Source organism: Chiroxiphia lanceolata, chromosome 9 (assembly GCF_009829145.1).
Source record: "Chiroxiphia lanceolata isolate bChiLan1 chromosome 9, bChiLan1.pri, whole genome shotgun sequence".
Lineage (NCBI taxonomy): Eukaryota > Metazoa > Chordata > Aves > Passeriformes > Pipridae > Chiroxiphia > Chiroxiphia lanceolata.
The window spans coordinates 25034360-25056576 of NC_045645.1; the positions used below are offsets into that span (position 1 = coordinate 25034360).

Genomic DNA, 22217 nt, shown 5'->3' on the forward strand with positions numbered 1-22217 from the left:
CCGCCCCCTCCCGCCTCCCCGGCCCACGTGACCGGCGGGCACGTGACGGCCCCCGTGTGCCGGCGGCCATGGCGACCTACGTGAGCGAGCTGGAGGCGGCCAAGAAGAGCCTGAGCGAGGCGCTGGGCGAGAACGTGAAGCAGTGAGTGCCCCTGGGGCAGTGGGGAGGTTGTGGGGGAGCTACGGCGACGGGCCCCGCCCGGCTGGGTCGGACCTGTGCGCTGCGCGGCCCACCCGGCCCCTGCCGGCCGCGCGGAACCTCAGCGCTCGCGGGGCTGGGAACAGCGCTTTTCCTCCTGTGCCTGCTCTTTCCCCTGGAGGTGTTTAAGGAAGGGCGCTTGGTGCCATGCTGTGGTCGGTGTAGTGGTTGTTCGCTCGTAGGTTGGACAGGGTGATCTTTTCCAGACCAGTTGATGCTGTGATTCCCTGCTCTTCCAGCCAGCAGTGTGCCCAGGTGGCCAAGAAGGCAAATGGCATCCTGGTCTGTATCAGGAACAGTGTGGCCAGCAGGTCCAGGGAAGTGATTCTTCCCCTGTACTCAGCACTGGTGAGGCCACACCTCGAGTGCTGTGTCCAGTTCTGGGCCCCTCAGTTCAGGAAGGACATGGAGGTCCTGAAGCAGATCCAGAGAAGAGCAACAAGGCTGGTGAAGGGACTCAAGCACAAGTCCTATGAGGAGAGGCTGAGGGAGCTGGGGCTGTTCAGAAGAGGAGAAGAGGAGGCTCAGGGGAGACCTCATCACTCTCTACGACTACCTGAAAGGAGGTTGTAGCCAGGTGGGGGTTGGTCTCTTTTCCCAGGCAACTCTCAGCAAGACAAGAGGGCATGGTCTCAAGTCGTACCAGGGGAGGTTTAGATTAGGTATTAGAAAGAATTTCTTTACAGAGAGGGTGGTCAGACATTGGAATGGGCTGCCCAGGGAAGTAGTGGATTCTCCGTCCCTGGAGATTTTTAAAAAGAGACTGGATGTGGCATGGTTTGGTAACCACAGTGGTAGTGGATCAAGGGTTGGACTTGATGATCTCAGAGGTCCCTTCCAACCCAGCTGATTCTATGATTCCCCAGGTACTGGGCCAACCTGAAGCTCTGGTTCAAGCAGAAGATCAGCAAGGAGGAGTTTGACCTGGAAGCACGCAGGCTCCTCACACAGGATAATGGTGAGAAGCCCCCTGGTGTTTGTTTCCCTGCCTGGCCCCGGGGAGCTCCTCCCTGCTGCACGATGCTTCCCAAACAGGGAAAGTGCTGGGAGGAGAATAGGAATGGCCAGGGCTCCAGTAGCAGTGGCATTAAAAAGCTGGAGGTACCCTGGCACTGACAGGCAATTTGGCCTTGTGTAAGTATGATGAAAAGTTCAAAAAAAAGGTGTTCCACCAACTAAAAAGCCACTTCTTTATGTCACTGTGGAGCCCCAGTGCTTTCCGTACTTTCCCTTTGGTTGGGATTGAACAGGTGGTGTGGGTGAAGTGTGGGAGGGAATCCCAGATTCACCTGGGTGAGTTTGCAGCTGGCAGGTCCTCCCTGGCCTTTAGGGGTGGCAGGTGGGAGTGCTGAAGGGTGAGATTCCTTCATCCTCACCTCAGGTCTGCAAGCATGGGATGGGCATTGCTGAAGTCATTGGGGGGGGTCCTGGCTTCCATATTCATGATTTCTGCAAGGAAGGGTAAGGTGTTTGGGGTGCTCAGACTCCAAAGAGGATTCTGTAACCTCTGATCCTGCCTATGAAGTTTGCCTTCACTTTTTGTAGTTCACAATTACTCTGTTTCAGTAACCCTCTGCAAGGAAGTTGCCTTTTATCTAGAATGTATTTGACTTGACTTCAGCTTCCTGGGGCTGGCTTTTCCTGGTGGATTTTCTAGCAAAACCAAGAGCCCTGCAGCCAGGTGTCTGCATTGCAGGAGGGACAGCTGCTCCTCCTTTGACTGGCTGAATGCACCAGATGTTTCATGCAGTGTGCTGTAGTGCTGGGTTTGAGCGTGTGGAACACTGAGAAGCCACCCAGTTGTTCCCATGCTGTGTAGTATCAGTAGCATTTTTGTTGGTGTCCTACTAGCAGATTCTGGGTCCAGCAGAAAAAAACTCTCAAAACTACTTTTTGTGTTGAAAGTTGTGCCTTTGTAGCACTGTGGGGAGAACACAACTGTGGAGAAGCTTAGGGAGGTACTTTAGGATGGCTTTGAGGGGGTGCCTCTGGGCACTGATATGCAGCTAATCAGCTGTCTCTCTCTACACAGTCCACTCCCACAACGATTTCCTCCTGGCTATTCTTACCCGATGCCAGATCCTGGTTTCTGCACCAGGTAAGTGTCAAGAAGCCTCATGAAACACTCGGTGTGCCCTATGTGTGTTTGGTGGGATTGTACAGAGTACCCCCATTTTCTGAGCCTTAATGTTCCTGGGGTTTTTGCCACACAGGCAAAAGGGTAGCAAAATAGTGATCCAGCTGATTTCAGCAGAGGTGCTTTCATGACTAAGCTGTGTGTGCTTGGTTAGAGCTGACGCTGGATGGCCTGAGATAAGCTAGTTTGATTTCTGGATTAGGTGTCTGCTGTGAGCTGAAGAGGAAAGGGAGACGTAGCATTCTCTTTGATCTTCTTCTCTTACTGCTTCCTCTCTCCTCTGAACTTTGTTCTTCTCATTGCTGGGGATATAATTTTGGAGAACTGGATATTCCTGACTGATCTTGATTCCAAGTGCTTATCTGATAGAAAAATGCTTACTCTGAGCCTTGACTGAGCTATGGCCAATTAACCCAACCTTCTGCAGATAGTTAACATTTTAACTCTGTGAGCATCTAGAATAACATTTTAACTTTGTAAGAGTCTAGAATGGCTTTCCTCAAGGCTGCAAAGTACGTTTTGTTTGGTTTTCAAAAGAACTCTCAACCCAGAGATGTGATAGCAGGGCAGTTGAGCTGCAATGCAAGATATGAAACTGCTGTGTAGTAACAGAGAGAAAATTGTTACAGCTCTCATGGCCTGAGACCTTAGAGATGAGTTTTTTGAGAAGAGAGATTACCAGTTCCTATGATACCTGTTGTAGCTATAGGAAGGAAAAACTGAAAAAATTATGGATACCCACAGCTGGTCCTTAATTATAGCATCTGTGCTAATTAAATGCTAACCTTCCCCACCTCCAAACTTGCTTTGTTTGTTCTTGATTGAACTTTGTGAACACCTTGTGAGTCCCAGACCTGTTCCCTTTGGGGGTCTGCACTCATGTAAATCAGAAGGCTTATGTCTAAATCTTGCTGCTCCTTGCTTTTGTCTTAGAATGCTTGCAGCTGAATTATAAAAAGAAAGCACAAGAAGAGTGATTGAAGGAGCTGAGTTTAAATGAGGAGGGGGAGGGAGAGAGTGGTTGCGTTCTCTGATGTCAGCGCTGAGCTGCTGTGAGTGTTGGGGTAGAGATCATAACTCAGAGGTCTTGCTTCTGAGTGGCAGTGCTCAAGTAGGGCCCATTGCCATGTGACTGAGGTTGGGGTTGTTTTTTCCTGTGTGCATACTCTGTGCTTAACTATACTGAATGTCCTTTGTTTCTTTAGATCAGTTAGTCATGGCAGCTCTTTTGCAGCTCTCTGGTCAGGATTTGTCAGCAAACTCTCCCAGGTGTCCCTTTTTTCAGGGCTGTTTAGGAATGTGTTAAAGGCAGGAGCCCCATCACAAAGCACGGTGCTACTCCACAGGTGCCTTCCATATGCTCATTATTTCCTGCCAGACCCTTTTTAATTGCAAGTCCTTGTGAGGTCTTTTCCTCTTGTCCAATTGCAGCTTTCTCTCTTCAGGAGCCCTTGAAGAACCCTCTTCATAGTGGTTCAACAGGTCAGTGACAGCATGTAGTGGTGTGCCAGCTGGCCAGGGTCTTTCCTCAGGGCTAGTCACCTGCAGAGCTTCCAGGCAGGCTTTGGTTGGCTCTGTGTCCACAGGTTGCACAAGCCAGCTTGAAATAAGTCAGTTTAATAGTTTGTGGGTGTTCTTAAAGACATGGTTTAGTGCTCTGGAGCTAACAATCCCTTCTAGAACCTCTGTTTTGCTCTCCTCAGATCATTGCAGAGTTTGCCAGCTATTTGGGACCTAATCTGTACTGAGACACCTCTCTTTGGGCTACTGACTGGTAGATCTATTACAGGCAAACTTTTCTTGCCTGTCAGCTGTGTGTAGTGTAGTGGATTTTATATGCAAGCCCAGGAAAGTGCAGTACAAGTAGTGTTAATGTCTAGATTTCTTCTTCCCCTAGATGTCAGTCTGACACCTGCTATTTTTGTGTTATGGTTTGTTTGGTTTTTCCTCTCTTTTTATTTTTTTTGGTCCACATGAGAATGGAAAGCTAACAAGCTTTTGTCTCCACTGCTGTGTTTTGGGTAGAAGGTGTTTATTCATGATTCATGGAAACAAGTAGCTGTAAAGAAGTGTGTTTGCACTTGACATGCCCTCACAAGGGCTGCGATACATGTACTTTCCACCTTCGTGTGACAGAGACAAAGGGAAAGAACCATCCTTAAGATGTTGTTTTGTATTAAAAAACTAATTATGTGGTCAGTGTTAAAAGTATACTTGATATTGTGGCATTTGGAATAGGAAACCTTGGGGAAGATATTTTTAAGGAGTGATTATAGTGTGTGTTGAACCATGCTAACAAACCCACCTGATGCCAGTTTTGCTGCCTCTGGTAGTAGTGGCTCCACCTGAGATTTAGGGGAGCCCTTGGTGAATGTGACCCTTTCTGAGAACACTTTGCATTTTCCCCTCTCATCTGCTTTGGCTGGTGGTCACGCAAACTTAAATCCCAGTTCCACAGCTTGTATGGCATGGGATGTTTAGGACTTGGTGGTGGAGAGGAAGTGCATTATCTATTCTGATGTGAAGGATGACCAGTTACTTAAATTCCTGCCGGGCTCCCAGTGAGGACAGAGCAGGATCCTGAGCTATCCTAAATCTGACTCCTCTGTCCTTTTGAAAAATGGGTGGTGGTGTTCCCTCTGACAGCCATGTTTATGAAGACACCCATAAATACTGGAGTGGCACCAAGCTGTAGCATAGGTGGGAAGCTGTGAAAGTGTCTGAAGAGAGAAATTTCCCAGAAACACGCTATCCAAAATACTAGAGTGCCTTAATGATGATGTTAATTGGCTATACCAGCCTGAGTGGAGTGGCACACTCCCCAGTATAAGAAAATTGTTTTCTTTGGTATTCTTCTCTTACCAGTATTTTCAGAAGTGCTTTTCTGACCTTTTACATCTGGGTGTCATGGTGTAACCCCAGCAGCTCAGCCCCACAGAGCCTCTTGCTCCAACCAATGGGAGGGGGAGAAAATCAGGAGGGTGAAAGTGAGAAAACTCGTGGGTTGAGGTAAAGGGAGTTTAGTAGGTAAAGCAAAAGCCATGCATGCCAGCAAAGCAAACCATGGAATTCATTCACCCCTGCCTGTGGGCAGGCAGATGTTCAGCCATCTCCAGTACAGCTGGGCTCCATCACACATAACAGTGACTTGGGAACACAAATGCCATCACTCTGATTGTTCCCCCACTTCCTTCCACTTCCCCCAGCTTTATATATTGAACATGATGCCACATGGAGTGGAATATCCCTTGGATCAGTTGGGGTCAACTCTCCTGGCTGTGTCCCCTCCCAGCTTTTTGTGCACCCCCAGCCCCCTCACTGGTGGGGTGGTGTGAGAGGCACAACAGACCTTGGCTCTGTGCAAGTCCTGCACAGCAGTAACAAAAACACCCCTGTGTTATCAACACTGTTCTCAGCACAAATCCAAAACACAGCCCCATACAAGCTGCTGTGGAAAAAAATAACTTTATTCCAACCTGAATCTGCACTGGGACTTTTCTTCCCCCAAAAATTCCATCAAGAGGAATTCCAGTTTAAATCTTTTCTTGACATTGCATGGACTTGCTCACTAAGCTTATCTTGTTTGTTGGACAGTTGCAAGCACTCAGGTTAACAAGATTTCTTGAGTTAATATGTATCTTGCTCTGAACTGTTACTTCTTTTCTTAGCTAAATGTTAATAAAATTGAGACAATTGCAAGCACTTCAGTTAATGATGTAAGGGTTTAATTTATTTACTATGATCTGGAGCCAATTAAAAAGAGGTAGTTCGGTGACTTAGAACTGGTGCTGGAATAACAGGACCACTTTATTGTATCAGGCTTGCCCAAAGACTTTGCTTGAAGGGCTTCCAGCTGTGAGGTGGAATCAGGTTCCTTGTGTTTCTGCTTCTCTCCAGAGAGCTAAGAAGGGAGAAAAAGGAAGAAAATGGGAGTGTGAGTTGTTGGCAGAGGAGGGTCAGCAGAATATCTGACCAAATATCAGCGGAATATCTAACCAAACCCTCGTCCCTGCAAGATTAAAACAAACAAACACCCCCCCCCCTCAACTGAAGATCAAATGAACAAGGGTGGGAAATGCAGGTTTCCTGGGCCTGGCTGCTTTTCTTTGTAGTGACTTTCTCAGTGTCTTTGTTCTTTTCTTGTGCTGGTGCAGCACATTGGGAAAATCTGATACGCTCTGGACTGGCTGTTGCCATCTGGACTGGCTGTTGCCATCGTGATGGTGCTGTGCAGACGAGGCAACTCTTAGAAACATGTTCTTATCTGTGGCTGATCTTTGAAGGCAGAGCAGCAGCCATTGCTGTGGCTTGTTAAGGTCTGATTCCTTTGCTAGCAAGGTTAAATAAAAGATGCTGATATCTCTGAAGTTTCATGCCTGAGCTGGCCCAGCCTGTTATTTGTGGCCAGGAAGGCAAGTACTGGTTTTCTTAGAATGCTACAGGGAAATTTTGCTTTCTTCATCTAGTGCAAGTCTGGCTTGGTAATATGAAAACCTGGAAAAGGAGCCAAAAAAATTCTGCTCTGGGCTCATTATAGTGGGAAATAAGAGATCGTATCTCACCTTCTCATTGCTCTAAACTTAGCCTGGCTAAGTTCTTGTTAATTGTGCAGGTTGAATATCAATTAATTGCGTCTTTCAGATCTATTGTGAAAGCCTAACATTTAGTTGCCATTTAGTATAAAAGCTATTGTATTATTTTTTTAAAGAAGTAATTTAAAAGTTTGGACATGGCTGTAAACTATTAATCTGTAATAACTGCTAGATAAAATGGTGTTTGCTATTTCCATCTCCGTCTGTTGCACTTTCTCTGGTCACACAGCAGAGGATACTGTCCCAAGTGGTGCTGTGAAGGAGCTGTGTGAGACTTCTGACAAGGAGGAAGGGTCTGGGGTGGAGTGACATTGTGAGCTAGAGGTGTGCTTTTATTGAAAGCTCTGGAATGGGACAGGTAATTTCAGTGTCTGTCCTTAACACATCTAATCCACCCAGGCTAGAAGAGGTCTGAGCTGCTATGGAGGAGAAGAGGAGAAAGAAAGGACTCACCTGTAAAGAACAAAGCATCTTCCAAGAGAAATAGCATTATTATGTTAAATCATAAGGTTTAAGCCCCGAGATCTTGATGACAGGCAAGTGTGGTCCTTGAGATGATTGTCCATGGTGCTTTCACTTGTCCCCCTCATTAGGGCCTCACCTGTGATGCAGTGATGAGTAGTGATACCAGCTTTATGATTTTTGGAGAGTTTTTATTTATTATCTTTTAATTTCTTATGATAGACCAGTGGATTTTGACAACAGTGTTTGTAGGCTAATTTTTTTTTTTTTGTGGTAGAGAACGCTGTGCTTGTTCTCCAGCTGTGAGTGTGGGAAATTCCCCATAGCCAAGGACTTCTAGCCAGCCTCATTCCCTATAAACATGACTGTAGTATAACTGTATTTATGAATTCCTGATTACAGCAAAATAAACACGGTTAGTTCCCGATTACAGCAAGTTAAACGTGGTTGGAAGAGCTGAGGGTGATCACACAGACTGGTGTGAAGCTGGTGTGAGCTGTGGTAGTGGCAGAGAACCAGAACTGTCAGCTCAGCCTGGCAGCAGAGCTCTGTCCTCCCCTTCGGAGGTGACTGAAGCACTGAAGAGCAGAGTTGTCCAAGCCACCTGGAGGTAAACAGGGACTCAGCACAGGGCATGCTCTGCTCCGGAGGAAAAGGGTGCTCCCTCGTGGTGCAAAACCAAGGGAGGAGGATACTGGAGAGACAAAGCAGACACTTCCTCTGTAGCCACGAGAGGGCTCTCCAGTCTCTGAGTTGCACTTGTTCAGTGTCAGCAAGTGCACACACATCCAGTGCAACGCTCTCTTTAAACACCGGTGTTCCTGGAGGAACTAATTGTTCACAGATGCTGTCAGCAGGAATTTTGCTTGGCTGTCCTTGCTGAGAGCTGTGTGATTGTCAGGGTCTGGTTTGACCTTCTGTAGGTGTAGCTGTAGCTGTCAGACAGCATATGGTGTGGGCTTTTGAGCAGTCCAAATGTATTTATTTATTGGTACTAAACTGTAATCTCTTTTTCAGCTCTTTGCCAGTTTTGTTCAGTCACAAGCTCCTGGGCTCACTGGCCTGTGCAGTTCTTCCCCTTGGTGTAACAGAACAAGCAGCTGTGATGTTTAATAAGGGTTGATGACAAAGCTTGCTGAAGCAGATGGAGAACTGGGGAGCTGGACAGCTCAGTCCAGATGTTTAGCATCTGACATGACCCAGGAGCCGGTGGGAAGAGAATCCTCCTCCCGGCAAGCTCTTAATTATCTTCCTGACTGAACAAATGGCTTATCCCTTCCTTTTGGCTTTCTTTGGAGGCTGTGCTTATCTCTCTCCTTCCAACATGGGTTTTATGTGGTGTGTGGACAGAAATTTCTACTTAAGTGATGGGTCATGAGTGGGTAAAAGCTAGCAGAGGGCTGACAACAGTGGGGAAGGGCTGCGAAAAGTGTTCTCTCCCCAGAAGACCTTCCTCTGAGCTATGGCTGTTGATTTTGATTTGAGGCTTAGCTAGGGGCCAAATGTTAAGGTTTTTCCTGTGTGGACAGTTTCGTCCTGGTCCTAAATCAGCAACATCGAGTGGGTTTTTTTTCTTTTCAATTTGTAGAAGGTGCCGGATCCCTGCCATGGCCAGGTGGCTCTGCAACTAAACCTGGAAAACCAAAGGGAAAGAAAAAGATTTCTTCAGTTCGCCAGAAGTTTGATGTAAGTGCCTATGTTTCTCTTTACACATCTGCTGAATTCTTAAAGCAAGTGATTTCCTATTTATTCAGGCAGTCAGGCAGAGTTCTGTGATTAGCTCTGCTGTCCGAAATGTTAGAAGTAAGATAGTTGTTGGGTGGAATGTTTGTAGAAGGTTGAGCTGTTTCAGGGTGGAAAATGCAAAGATGCTGTCTTGTGGTGGGTGGCACCGAAATGCTCAAGATGCAGTTGACTTTGCAGCGAAGGCTCTGTATGTCCATCCAGTACTGACACAGGCCTGTTCTGCAGTTTCTGTGCTGCCAGACCAGAGTGGAGGGCACCTGGTGTGACAGATTTGGGATGGGGCACTGTCTTCAACAGACAGGGTTTGATAAGGTGGTTCAAACTGAATGAAAAGTGTATTGAAAGGAAGAGTGTCTGTCTCTTATTGAGCCAGATTTATTGGGTAACTGAGCACATCTGATCTGGTTCAGTTCTCTGGCAAGCAGAAAACTTAACAAAGTAGAAAAGACCCCAACCCCCAAGTTTTTCTTGCGGGTTCATTCAGCTGGATTGTGGTTGGATATATGGCAATGCTATTGCAAAGAAAGAAGGGGCTGGGAATAGGGGAGAAAAGTGAGCATATGAAACCTCCTGTTCCTATGCTGAGAGAGGTGAACTTGGTTCAGCCAAGTGGATGCTGCCCTTCCAGGGACTATAATTATGCACTGTGTATGTGTGCTTCAGAGACTAGTGTTCCAGAGGGATGTGAGTCCAGCTGAAGGCTCATTGTATTTAGAAGCTGTGGAAATACTTTGCAGTGCTCACAGCTGTGACCTGAATTCTGATGGCAGGCTGTCACCTTTCTGTCTTAAAACTTCACTGTAACTTTTCAGTAGCAAGTAAATGAGAGTTTGAGAAGGAAGTTGTGATGTAGTGGAATGCATTTACTCAATACCCCTATGATACAGCAGATTTCTAGTGCGTGTTTATACACGTGTTCAGGAATGCTTGGCACTAAGTACTATGTTTAGTGTATGTTATGATGAACAGGCTTGTGTGTTACTAGTGGAATTCCTAAGTAGTGTGAACTTGTAAGTGCCTTGATGTTTCCCTTACTGGTCAGAATAACAGCTGTGAATGACCACAGGTTCATTCCAGTTGCTTTCTGCTCTCCCAGACCACATTCCTCTTGAGAGTGGCTTACATTTTGAAGGTCCTTTTGGGCATGTGGCTTTCCTGTAATGAAACCATAAGTCTTCAGAATCATGGGGAGGGAAATCTGCTTTCACATCAGCAGTGGGTGGGTTGGTTTTTCACTCTGAGTTAAATGCCGCACTGTCCTTTGACTAAAGCAGCCCGTGTGTCTCTCCTGAAACTAAGATGTGAGAGATCCATTTTGCTGTATATTCATTGTTCATATTTAAAGTATGTGTTTGTCCTGGTGCCCCATAAAAGCCTTGTAGCAATCTCTATTCCAGAGCCACTGGATCTGTGACTTGGAGAGTAGAGGGACAGGAGTTGTGGGGAGTACATGATAAGCCTTGTTCCCTTGTGGGTTAAGGCCAAGCACATATCTGGGCTCAAGGATCAGTTATTCCCATCTGCTAAGGAACCACCACAGGCACTCAGACCTTGAGACACAGTGCAGCAGGGGATTTGTTCTGGAATACATGTGGCCTGGGAAATGGGGGTTGCCACCTTGTGGTATGAATTCCTGTTCCGTGGTGGGTTTTTTCCCTAAATAACAGAGTCAGTTCTGAAAAATAGTCATAATCCATCTCAGAATCAGTGGCTGCTTAGTAACACAGCTCTGCTTAGAGTAGTGAAAGTGCACAGGAAAACTAGATTATGAATTTCAGAACTGGAATTGGGCTAAGTTTAAAGCTTTAGAGGATGTAAGAATCAATCACACAAATCTAGGATCATGGTTTTTAATCTTGATGTAAACTGTATTGTTATTCTGTAAAAATATACGCTTTTGTACAAGAAATTACACTTCAACCTAGAATGAGGTGTCTGAGAGATGTGAAAGTCCAGTCACTGGCCTGGATAGCATGAAAGGAGGTAAGGACAGTGGCTGACTACATTTTTGGGACTTTCAGGAGAGTAAAATGAATCTAGCAGGTGGAAGGTGCAGAGCAGACCAGGGCAGGTGACTGTTCATGTCTTGTGTTTTTACACTGTAGAATTTCTTGCTGCAGGATGTTGTGGATACCCAAAGTTGAGGTGGTTTGGGGTGCTGATGGACAAGTTCATGGTCTGTTTAATTAAAGGACACTAACACTGACTTAGAAACTTCTTTAGTCACAAATCAGTGGGGGTTGGGAGAGTGTTCTGGGAAGTAGTATCGCTCTGCAGTACATTTTTATAGGTATATGCTTTCTGACTGGAGAAGGGATGTCCCCTTGATGAACCAAAGGGTCTGAATGAATATTATCTTATGCTTTAACGTTGTGTCCATGACAGCACCGGTTCCAGCCTCAGAATCCGCTGTCGGGAGCCCAGCAGTTTGTGGCAAAGGATCCTCAGGAGGATGACGATTTGAAGCTGTGTTCTCACACCATGATGCTGCCCACACGTGGGCAGTTAGAAGGAAGGATGATTGTAACTGCATATGAGCACGGGCTGGACAATGTCACGGAGGAGGCGGTGACCGCGGTTGTTTATGCTGTGGAGGTGAGGCCGGGCTGGGCAGGGCAGCAGTGGTACTCTCCTGACACCTGCAGCACAAGGCTCTGTTTGCAGTTTGGGGTGGGGGGTGCCTCAATGTGAGGAGAAAACCTGCTTCTCCGATTGTTCTTTAATTGCCTGTTTTGCCTCAGAGTTAGGTGAGGATTAAAAGTCTTCCAGATTTGTGGTGTCCTAGAAGTCTTGGACTTCTGCCTGCAAGTGTTAATTTTGAAGTACTTGTACATGAAGAACTCCGGGTGTGCTTAAGTAGCTGTTTTGGAAAGTGCTGTTCCTGTCACTTAAAAGAAGGGACAGAATGGGAGTGCCAGTTGGAACAGTTCTATAAAAAGTAATCCGTTGCAGGCACAAGTGTCTGGCCTGGACATGAAGCGACAGGATCGGGTGATACCTGCAGGTGAAGCACCTGCTGGTCTTGGCCATCAGTGGTGCATGACTTGGCCTATCCCAGGAATGACACAACCACTGCTTGGAGTGTTGGTGTGTGAATGGTTTTCTGTACATGGGATGTGGAGGCCAACCCGAATTCCCCCTCTGGGAGTGAGGCCAAATTAAGAAGTCGTCTGCTTGTTTCTTCAGACCATTGCTTCTCCAGCACTTCTCAGACAAGTGAAAAAGCCTGAGTGTGGTGGCTTTTCACTGTTGTTTCAAGGCCTGTATTTCAAGTGTAACATCTAGTGTCAATTATGAAGTCTTAACCTTTTATCAGAGGGATCAGAGGTTGGGAATTTCCTAGCATTTAAGAAACCCCTTTGACATTTGAAGCAGCACATCATGTATTAAAGTACAGTTCACAGGCTGATGCTTACAGTATTCCCACAAACATACTGTAACCTGTCCACATACTGGTTCCCTTCCATCTTTAGGTCCCTGTGGTCATAGCAGCACTGTTTCTGTCTTGCCAGTGGGTTAGGCACTTCTAGCCATGAGTGAATCAGTCAGCACATGTAATAAGATTGTCTTCTGTTGCAGAACCATCTTAAGGATATTCTGACATCCGTGATATCCAGGCGGAAAGCCTATCGTCTGAGGGATGGCCATTTCAAGTACGCCTTTGGAAGCAATGTCAACCCTCAACCATATCTGAAGAACAGTGTTGTTGCTTATAACAATTTAATTGAGTGGTAAGGAGCTAATTTAAATGGATTTTGCTAGTCCTGAAGTCACTCCATGGTTCAGTTTCTCCTTTTACTTAGTAGGATGTGTTAATGGTGTTTAACTTTCACACACTAGGAAGGTGTTAGGTCTCTCTTCCTTACCTGCACTTGTCCATCAGTTTATTTATTATTGCTTTTTGGAAACTTTAATAACAGAGGAATTCTGCTGCTCTCAGGGAAACAGCCCCTGGGCAGAAGAGCTCTGCTTTTGGGGGGGCACAGCTGTTGTCCCATAGGATTGAAATGTCAGCGAGAACCTGCAGCACACTGCCATCCTGTCACTCCTGCATCCAAATGTATTTATGGCTCCTTGGCATGACTTTCCAGTTAGCAGAGCTTCAGGGTCATTGTGTTTGGAGTCTCAATGTCAAACAGCTTGTGCTGTGCATCTGACAGCATGTGTGTGTATGAGAAGGCAGTTGTGTTTGTCTGTGGCAGCTTCCAGCAGTTGACAGGAGGTTGTGAGTGCTTTAAAGTTTGATTATAACATTGCAAACAACTCTGCCTAATGGCCAATGTTTCAATTTAATGTTGTGTGTGCCTTAATTTTTATGCTGGGTAAAAACTGTTGGCTGTAAATAACAAAAGTTGCACAATGGTGATCAGTTAAGCAGGGTTGAGGCATGTTGAGGATCAATCTGTGATGCTTCTGTTAAACTGGAATTTCAAAGAAATGTTTATTAGAGCCGAAAGAATTCTATGTACACATGGTTTAAGTCAACTGATACAGAAAAACAAGTCCTGGGGCCAGGCCCCTGCTGTGTGACTCCCAAAGCTGGTGGCATTTTGGTGACTGGAACGTTTTCCTGCCTGCTGTGCCCCCAGCCCTCCGAGCAGCGTGACACCCTCGGCTGGTCAGAGCCTGACCCCGCAGCCCCCTCCTGACGATGCTGAGCAGCAGGCAGCCCTGCTCCTGGCCTGCTCTGGGGACACCCTGCCAGCCTCCCTCCCGCCAGTCAACATGTACGACCTTTTCGAGGCCTTACAGGTGAGCTGATTTCTCCTCCTGTAATCTCTTTTCCTCTCAGATTTACAATTCCTTGCGTTTGATTTGTTGCCACTCTTAGGTGTTGGGTAACATAGTCAACTCATGGTTTAATGCCTCTTCTGCTCCCCTTGGTCAGAGGGCTGATGAGGAGATCCTTGTCTCACACCTCTGCAGCAAGACTGCAGTGATTATATCAGAACTGATCTAGACAGATTTAGACAGTGCTGCAGCAAAATAACTTGCCTGGCATTTCCCTTCTTAGTCCTCATGTTCTACCTGGGTACTTAGAGGAATATTTGGTCCTGGCATGCAGGCTCCTGCAGTGGGTTAGCTATGATCACTCTAACCATATCTGAGGTAGGCTGGGTGGATCTTCAGTGGAGATTTATGCCTGTGGTTCCCTCCTGCTCTGGCAGCTCTGGGGACATCGAGACTGCTTTGGATGTCTAAAATTCACTGTGAGAAATTCTGCTTTGATGATCTCTGCTGTTGTGAACAGGCCTTGGCATTTTGTCTCACAGTTGTGAAGACAGACCATAGAACTGTAATCAAGCATTTATCTCATTTTTATTCAGGTAGAATTGTTGTTTCTAAGGGTTTGATGACAAATTACTGATTGTCATCCCAAGAGCCAAATGATGATTTCCTTACCATGCTACTCCCTTCCAAAGTGGTGCGACAGGTGGTTGTGCTGTGGTGGCTGGTGTGGCAGTGCTGGCAGGAAGCAGCTCTCCATGTGAGACAGCCTGCATTCCCACTCTGCAGGGCTGACACTCAGAGCATCCTGTGGTAGAGGGAGGTTATTCCCTGGGCAACGTAAGGAAATGTGTATGAAAGCGTGAAACGTTGTTTTCTAACATGTGTTTCCAGGTGCACAAAGAAGTTATTCCTGCACACACTGTCTATGCTCTAAACATCGAGAGAATTGTCATGAAACTCTGGCATCCAAACCATGAGGAGCTACAGCAGGATAAGATCCATCGGCAGCGCCTGGCAGCAAAGGAGGGCCTTCTCCTCTGCTAGAGCTGGGCAGCTGTGTCAGCCCTCAAGTGACTGCAGCCCTGTTCCTGGGCCTTGTCATTCAGATGCGTCTTACAAACCCATGTCAGCTTTTCAAGGATGACATAAGTTATGAGTCGGCTTTTCCTATGGAAATATGACTGAGTTGTGGGACACTTTCTCTGCTTCCTCAGAGTCACGTGCCATGGAGTACTTGCAGCAATCCCACTGCTTGGAAAGAAGCAGCAAGATATTTGTTTGCGAACACTGTTTTTAGTAAAAATAAATGTGAGTGGAAAAAGTTGGTTTTAAATGAAGTGTGCTTCTGTTTTCTTTTGTGAGTGCCAGGAATCTGTCTCCTTGCCCTCCCCTCTCAGGTAGTTTCTCTCCTGAGTTTGCACTCCAGGGGCTTTGTCCAGCTTCTGTTGCACCTGGTGGGTTCCTTTTTATTTAACTGGTAACAAGGTGGGCTCTTGTGAAGACGAGCAACTCTGTAAGCTGACATTGTTTCTTTTCTGCCAGGGGAACTTCTAGTTAGAAACTGAGAAAACAAGGCAAAATAGGAAAGGTCCTTTCTAGCCTGTCTTTTGGACTGTCATAGGAATCTCTCTCCAGTTAAAAAAACACACAATAAAATCAGACTTGTGAGTAATGTTTTCCTACCAGCCTAGTCCTTGACTCACCCCTGCTTTGTAGTACTGATCAGATGTTCAGGAGTTGTTGGACCTGTGATGAGAGGCACCTTCTGTACTGTCAGTACAGGTAATGATGGAGCCATCCCAGCAGGCAGCTTGACTGCCCCTGAGGTGGGACAGCAGCTCCCAAATACATACACCAATTCACTGTCTTGGTGTTGGAGACACCTTGGGTTTGCAGCCTAAACAAATCTCTCATATTACTTCTTTGTAAAAATATGCAGCCTTATATTACTTCATCATAAAATTATGCAGCTTTACACTGTGTATAAAAGGAGAAATTCCACCTGCTGGGTTTAAGGTGCTCTACTGTATTCCTGAGTCAGCTGTGGGAACAGGCTTATTATAACGTCTTAATTACTACATGACCTGTTTTTAACTTCACATGTGGAGGTACCTGCTGAAGTATGGCTTTACTTACTGTGCCTCCAGACAGTGGAATTGAAACAGCTTCTGCTGGGGGAATATGAAAGGGGAAGCTCATAGCTCCCCATGGTTCTAATTTTCCTCTGATTGGAATATATTTAATTAGGAGAGCTTCATATTTCCTGCATAATTTCCTTCTCTGCTACACCCCCAGGATTGAAGAGGGTGCAGGTCCCTGGTTTTTCTTACCAGTTATTTATATTTCATAACTTCCTTTCTTGATCTCTGTGACTGTTCATATAGGACCAGCATTGTAAGGAGGAGCTGTGCAGCTGTCACTGTGTTCCTGGCTTTCCTGCATCCCCTTGTGGGATGTGCTGTGGAGTTAGGCATAGCAAGAGGCAATGTCTGGGCAGATATTGGTGGCTCTCTTAATGAGAAGACCATTTTAGAATTATGAAGAAGTGGGAAAGGCAACAGCAGAGAACTGCAGGGCCTGGCAGGATGACAGCAGTTGTACTTGTAGGTCATGTCTCTTAAGGTCTGGCAACGTGTGGATAAAGAGGGGAGTGGGAGAGAGAAGATGGAAGATTTCTTTTGGTCCTTTTCTTTCAATTGCTTTGTTTTTCTGTATTTCACCACACATAGCTGTTCATGGTGAGCCCTGGCTTAAAAGTTGACCCCAGTGGCTTTTATATGACAGTTTTTAAAAGCAATGTTGAACCTGAGTAACTGGGGTGAGATCACCAAGCCACCCAAAATACAGACTGTGGGGCATGGGAGGGAGATTTCCCAGATAATTGTTATGCTTCTGGTGTAAAATGAAAGCATTAAATTTGTTTGCTAGAAACTTTGGGGCAGCTCTGAGGATTTCAGATCTGAAGAAAACACATAGCCTCCAACAGCATCACAGGCGAGTTCTGAAACAAAATGCTAATATGGCACCAGAAGTACCTCTCTCCTATTTGCTTGTGCTGGTTTGTGTATTCTGAAGAGCCAAGTCATCTATTCCACACTAAAAAAAAATGGGTTACTCTGTACACCTGCTAGACAAAGGCTTGAATAAGGAAATCACGTCAGCTCTTATTTCACAGATAGAAAACTGAAAGGCACAAGTTCTTGAAGCACCTTCCCAGAAAGCGTGAGAGTTCTCATGGGAAGTGGTTCTTCACAGGCTTCTCGGGTCATGGCGCTGGAAGGGATGGCTGGGGGCTGCTTTGTCCACCCCCTGCTGAAAGAAGGGTCAAGTTCAAAGTTATAGTGGGTTCTTTTCAGAGAAGTGGTGTCTGTGTGACTGTGCTGACAGTGAATGTTATCCTTGCATAATTTCTCATGTTGTGCCTGTTGCCTTTCAGCTTTTCCTATGTGTCTCTCCATCAGAGAGTAGCAGATAACAGTAGTATCTCCCTTTATCTTCTCTCCAGCCTGAACAAACCGGGTGCTCTCAGCTTCTCCTTGCACACTGTGTGCCCCAGCCCCAACCATCTCCCTATTGCTGCAGTCTGATGTCATCAGAGAGGAGAGGACTGAAGGGACCATCGTGGGCTTTTTTGCATAGCAGCAGAGTTAACAAAGTGTGCAGAGTCACAGGCACTAGTGCCTGCCTGCCTCAGGTGTCCAGAGGTCTTTGTTCACACTGAAATCAGGGCACCTCAGCTGCCTTAGGGCTTTGCATCTTCTGCCAAGCCCTGTCAAGTGTCCTGGACATCCCCATGTAGGTGTGGCTCCAGTGGGGTTGTGTAGCAAAGACAGGAACACGGCACATGTAGCTTCTGGATCAAGCACAGGCTCCTGGCTACCACTGAGCTGTGGCTGTAACCTGCCTCAGCTCTGAGTTTATGGTCTTATGTCCTGAGTAGATGATTAGTTTCTTTTTTCTAAATATAAGAAAGTGGAGACAGCGTGGAGTTATAACTGGACAGAAAACTTGTGTAAGAGTAATTTTTTACTGAGAAGTATATCCAAGTGAATTTTCACGTAGCATTTTTTATTCATTTCTTGCCAGGAAATCAACTTGTGTTTCCAGATAACATCTGGTTGATGGGGGTTTTGTTACCGCAGGATGCCTTCAGTCTGCAGAAGGTTGTGTGGAGTATTGGAGGCCTGGGCTCAGGCTCTTGTTCTGCCTGAGTGCCACTGAAGTGAGAACAAAATGTTCCTGCATTTGATCAGTGCAAGCTGCTCCTGGAGCCTTGACCTTCCTGCAGTGGTTACAGTGTGTGGAAAAAAGCTCAAAACTGCCAGGGCACTGAGTATTTGTGGCTCTTTGTCAGTTCAGCTGTGCCTAGGGAGCCGTTCCCATTGCACAGCCTGTGAGCCACACGTCCAGCCCTTTCCCTCACTCTGTGGGCCCGCTGCTGGGAGCTGTGCCAAGGAGCAGGGCTGGATGCCCAGCTGGGAGGACACTTGGCAACTTGCTCTGCTTCATCCGGGTCTGGTGCCTGGTAAGCCATGGAGGAATCATCTCTGAAGAGGGCTCCCTCAGGAAGGTGGCAGGCATCAACTCAGGGCTGCCTCGCCGGGGGTGTGTTGGTTATCATCAAAGAGTATCGTTTCCATTTGAATTTCTCAAACCAGTTTCCCGTTGGTGGGTTTGGTTGTGCTGTTGTTAATTAAAAGCTCCCACAATCAGATATCTGCTTCTGTGCAATGACAGCCACTTCTGAAACTCTTCTGTGATGAGAAGGATGAGCAGGAGCTGGGGCTGCTCTCGTCTCACAGGAAGGGCTGCTGGCCTTTCCGTGGAGCAGCCTTTAACCTCTTTGAATCCTTTGAAGGCTTCCAGAGCATGTTTCACAGTGTGCCAGCAGTGCTCCCGCCTGATTCCCGGCAGAAATGTCCAAACAAAGGCCCCTTCCCCTTCTCCTTCCTTACTCCTCTCTCCCCGTGCACAGCGCTCACATCCCAGGAGGTGATTTGGCTCTGGCTGAGTAGTCTTCCCTGGAACTTCCTCAAGTTGTTATGCTGCCAAAAATAATTAGAGAAAAGCCTCCTTTTGCTCTTTCTGTTTCACTGAGAGCTGTGAAGCCTGTAGGTTACAGCTTCCCAGACACTTCTATTTATATCTCACTGACAGATGCTCCAGAGGGGTTTGGCAGAGCCAGCAGAAGGTGCTTGTCTGTGCAGTATAGTCTGGGAACTTAGGCTTAATTTTCAGATATTAATATTTTGTTGATGTAAAGTTAGTGGGAGCAGCTAATCTGCTTTTTCCTAGAGCACCATATGCCATACTTTTTTTCCACTTGAAACTTTGATTTCTCACTAAAATGCCATTTTCCCACCAGAAAGAAAGCACAAGGCAGCTCAGCCTGCTTTATTTTTTCCTTTGCCTCCAACCTCTCCAAAAATACTCACCAGTTTGTTCGAAATCACCAAATCTGGTTTTTAACTCTACTAAATAATAACTCCATAATAAATGGCTTCAGAATAATTCTTATCCACTCTCTGTGTTCCTTAAAGACAGGGAAAGGGGGAGCAAAGGCGTGGCTTTGTTCCTGTGCTCTGGGAGTGTCTGGGTGCAGGTGCAGTTCTGCAGATGGCTGAGGGCTCCCACCAGAGGATTGGTGCTGCAGGCTCATTAGCAGGTTTTCTCCTTTCTCAACTGCTGGAGATTCATCTTTATGAATTCCTCCTGCTCTGCAAAATGTCTCCGTTGGACTCCCTGGATTTCACTGGAGCCTGTGAGCAGGGAATGAATGACAGCTGGGCTGGACCTCCACAGTAGGCAGTAGATGCCACAGTGTGATGGCCCTTTTTCTGCCAGGACACCCATCAGGAGAGGAGGGATGCAAGGTGAGTCTCTGCCCCTGAGTTAGGGACACAGAGCAGAGCTTGCCTTGGTGTCCCTACTGGGAGCCATCCTGGGGGGCAGCAGCTGCAGTTCAGAAAACTCTTGATGTTGACGGTGCTAAAAGGGAAAAAAAAAAAAATAAAAATCAAGTATTTACTCTCCTGCCCAAAATCAGCTTTTACACACCGATGTAGCAAGTCATAAATCATGTGAGCAGAGAGTCAAAGAACATGCCTTTGCCTCTAGGGCAGCAGGGCCCCGTGCAGCACATTTCGGTGTGGTCAGGCTGCCTGTGGCTGTGTCCTGCTGCTGCCACGTGTCACACCACTGCCCGTGGCTGTGTCCTGCTGCTGCCACGTGCCACACCACTGCCCATGGCTGTGTCCTGCTGCTGTCACGTGCCACACCACTGCCCATGGCTGTGTCCTGCTGCTGCCACGTGCCACACCACTGCCCGTGGCTGCCGGGCCTCGCCGGCAGGGCTGGGGTGCCAAACCACGCGTGGGGCAGCCTGTGCCCCGCCACGTTTGCTCTGCCAGGGCACGGCTCCCTTCACACGCTGGAGGGCGAGGGAGTTGTGCTGCGTGTCCCCACGCCCCTGTGCTCGCACCAGCTGCGTTATCCCACCGCTTCAGCTCTCGCAGTTTCGCTCCTACCCGCTGCGAAAGCCGGCGGCGCTGACGCAGTCACACCGAGCTTGTGCCGTGCCCGAGCACGGGCATCCTGTTTCCAAAACAGCTGGTGTCACGCTGTACTTTTCAGCATCCTTGTTCCCAAGGGAAAAACGTAGGTAGTTCAAGAACCAGGGTGAAAAGAGATAGTTCAGAAAGATAGGAATATTCCTTCCCTTTTTTTTTTTTTTTTTTTTTTTAGAAATTTTGAAAAAGCCAGTCTAGAAAGAGAAGGGAAGCAGATAGAAAGGGATGGTAGAACCTGGTCTCCAAACCCCAGGCAGCGTCGAGGACAGCCTTTGCTCAGCCAGCTGGGTGCAGGGATCAGTGTGTGTGGCTGTGCAGCAGCTCCTGTGGTTTCCTGGCCCTGTGACCTCCACCCACTGCAAAGGGTGCAGGAATGGCTTGAGAAGCCATCACGACTGCTAAGACTTCACCCCCACGGTCTCCCTCATGGTACATCTCGCCTGCCTTTTCCTGGAACCTCCCAGCAAAACACAGCCTGCAGGGTATGATTTAGGGTATTCTCTCAGATGAGATCCCTCAATCCAGCCTCACACTCTCTGCCAGAGGGACCTGTGAGTGCTTGGTGAGGCAGCTGCACCCTCTGACCTCGTGGTTTTATAGGCTCCAGCTCCTCTCACCCCACTTGGACAGTGACGGGGCTGATTTGCGTTATTTGAGTCTTCAGGACACCCACGGGTGGAAAAACCAAAAGAGGCAAAGACAAAGACCCAGCAGCACACACAGGCACATTGCAAAACCACCTGAGCACAGCCCAGCCGTTGCTGGTTGACAGTTTTTGGTGACAAATGTCCATCATGCTCATGCTGGCAGGTGCCAGTCTGAAGGTGCTGTGTTTCACAGGATGCTGCTCAGCCTGGCTGTTCCCTCCTGCATGGCGGGTGTTATGACTTATTCCAGTCTCCTATTTCCATCTCCCAAGGACGTGGCATGCAAGATAGTTGGATGTATTTGCAGCTTTGGCATTGTAGAGAACAAGTCCATGTTCTGGATCCATGTAAACTGGCCTCCTCCACATCAGTGCTGAAGGGAGGGCCTGACCTTGCACACTGCTGATCCTATTAAGACTAAAGTTATGTATTCACAGCCAAAAAATTAAGGAATAAAGCACACAAAGGCTGAAAAGTGTCATTAATACAGAGCAGCCACAGCTATCTGGAGATCACACTTTGAGATACTGATGTGGAGTCCCCCATGATATGAACCAAACTTTGCTATTTCTTTTTCAGTTGTTAACTAGTAGGTATAAATAAACAGTCTGATTAAGCAATTGCATTGTGAACCCTGTAAGCTTGGCTAATCTTTTGTTTTAAGGTAGAGGGAAGACAATCCCAAGATGAATGGACCGTCTGTCTGGACAACAGCCACCGGGAAAGGTAATTCCAGCAGTAGAAGATCATGACCACCAACTCATGATCACCCACTCAAAACAGACCCCAGACTCAAAGGGAGGGAAAAGCCGCACATGAGGACTAATTAGTATGAGAAGCGAGAGATACAACCAGCAAATAGGGGGTTGAGTACTAATTAATAAGAAAGGTAAGTAACCTGTAACTATAAATGCTGATGCCTTTGTTTGTTAAAATGTTTAAATAGTGTGAAGTTCTGATGATTGGGGAACCAGCCTTTTGTGGGTTACCGCTCAGCTCCCTGCTTTGCACAGACTAGAATGAAAAATAGAAGTATCTCACCTCAGTGTGTGAATTGACACTGTGCACTGGGTAACAAGCCTATGTTCAGGACAACACCACCAGTAGGCTGATGGTGTGTCTGGCTTGTACTTA

The 22217-nt window shown here is 47.0% G+C and overlaps 1 protein-coding gene across 1 annotated transcript; it reads left to right on the forward strand.

The window, feature by feature from the left end:
* The first annotated feature begins 12 nt into the window (after window positions 1-12).
* Window positions 13-15200, forward strand: TADA1 (transcriptional adaptor 1). Its single transcript, XM_032695903.1, has 8 exons — window positions 13-142; window positions 1066-1157; window positions 2232-2297; window positions 8979-9076; window positions 11522-11731; window positions 12716-12867; window positions 13726-13888; window positions 14759-15200. The coding sequence occupies exons 1-8, from the start codon at window positions 69-71 to the stop codon at window positions 14909-14911; spliced, it is 1008 nt and encodes a 335-aa protein (XP_032551794.1). The 5' UTR covers window positions 13-68; the 3' UTR covers window positions 14912-15200.
* The last annotated feature ends 7017 nt before the right edge of the window (window positions 15201-22217 follow it).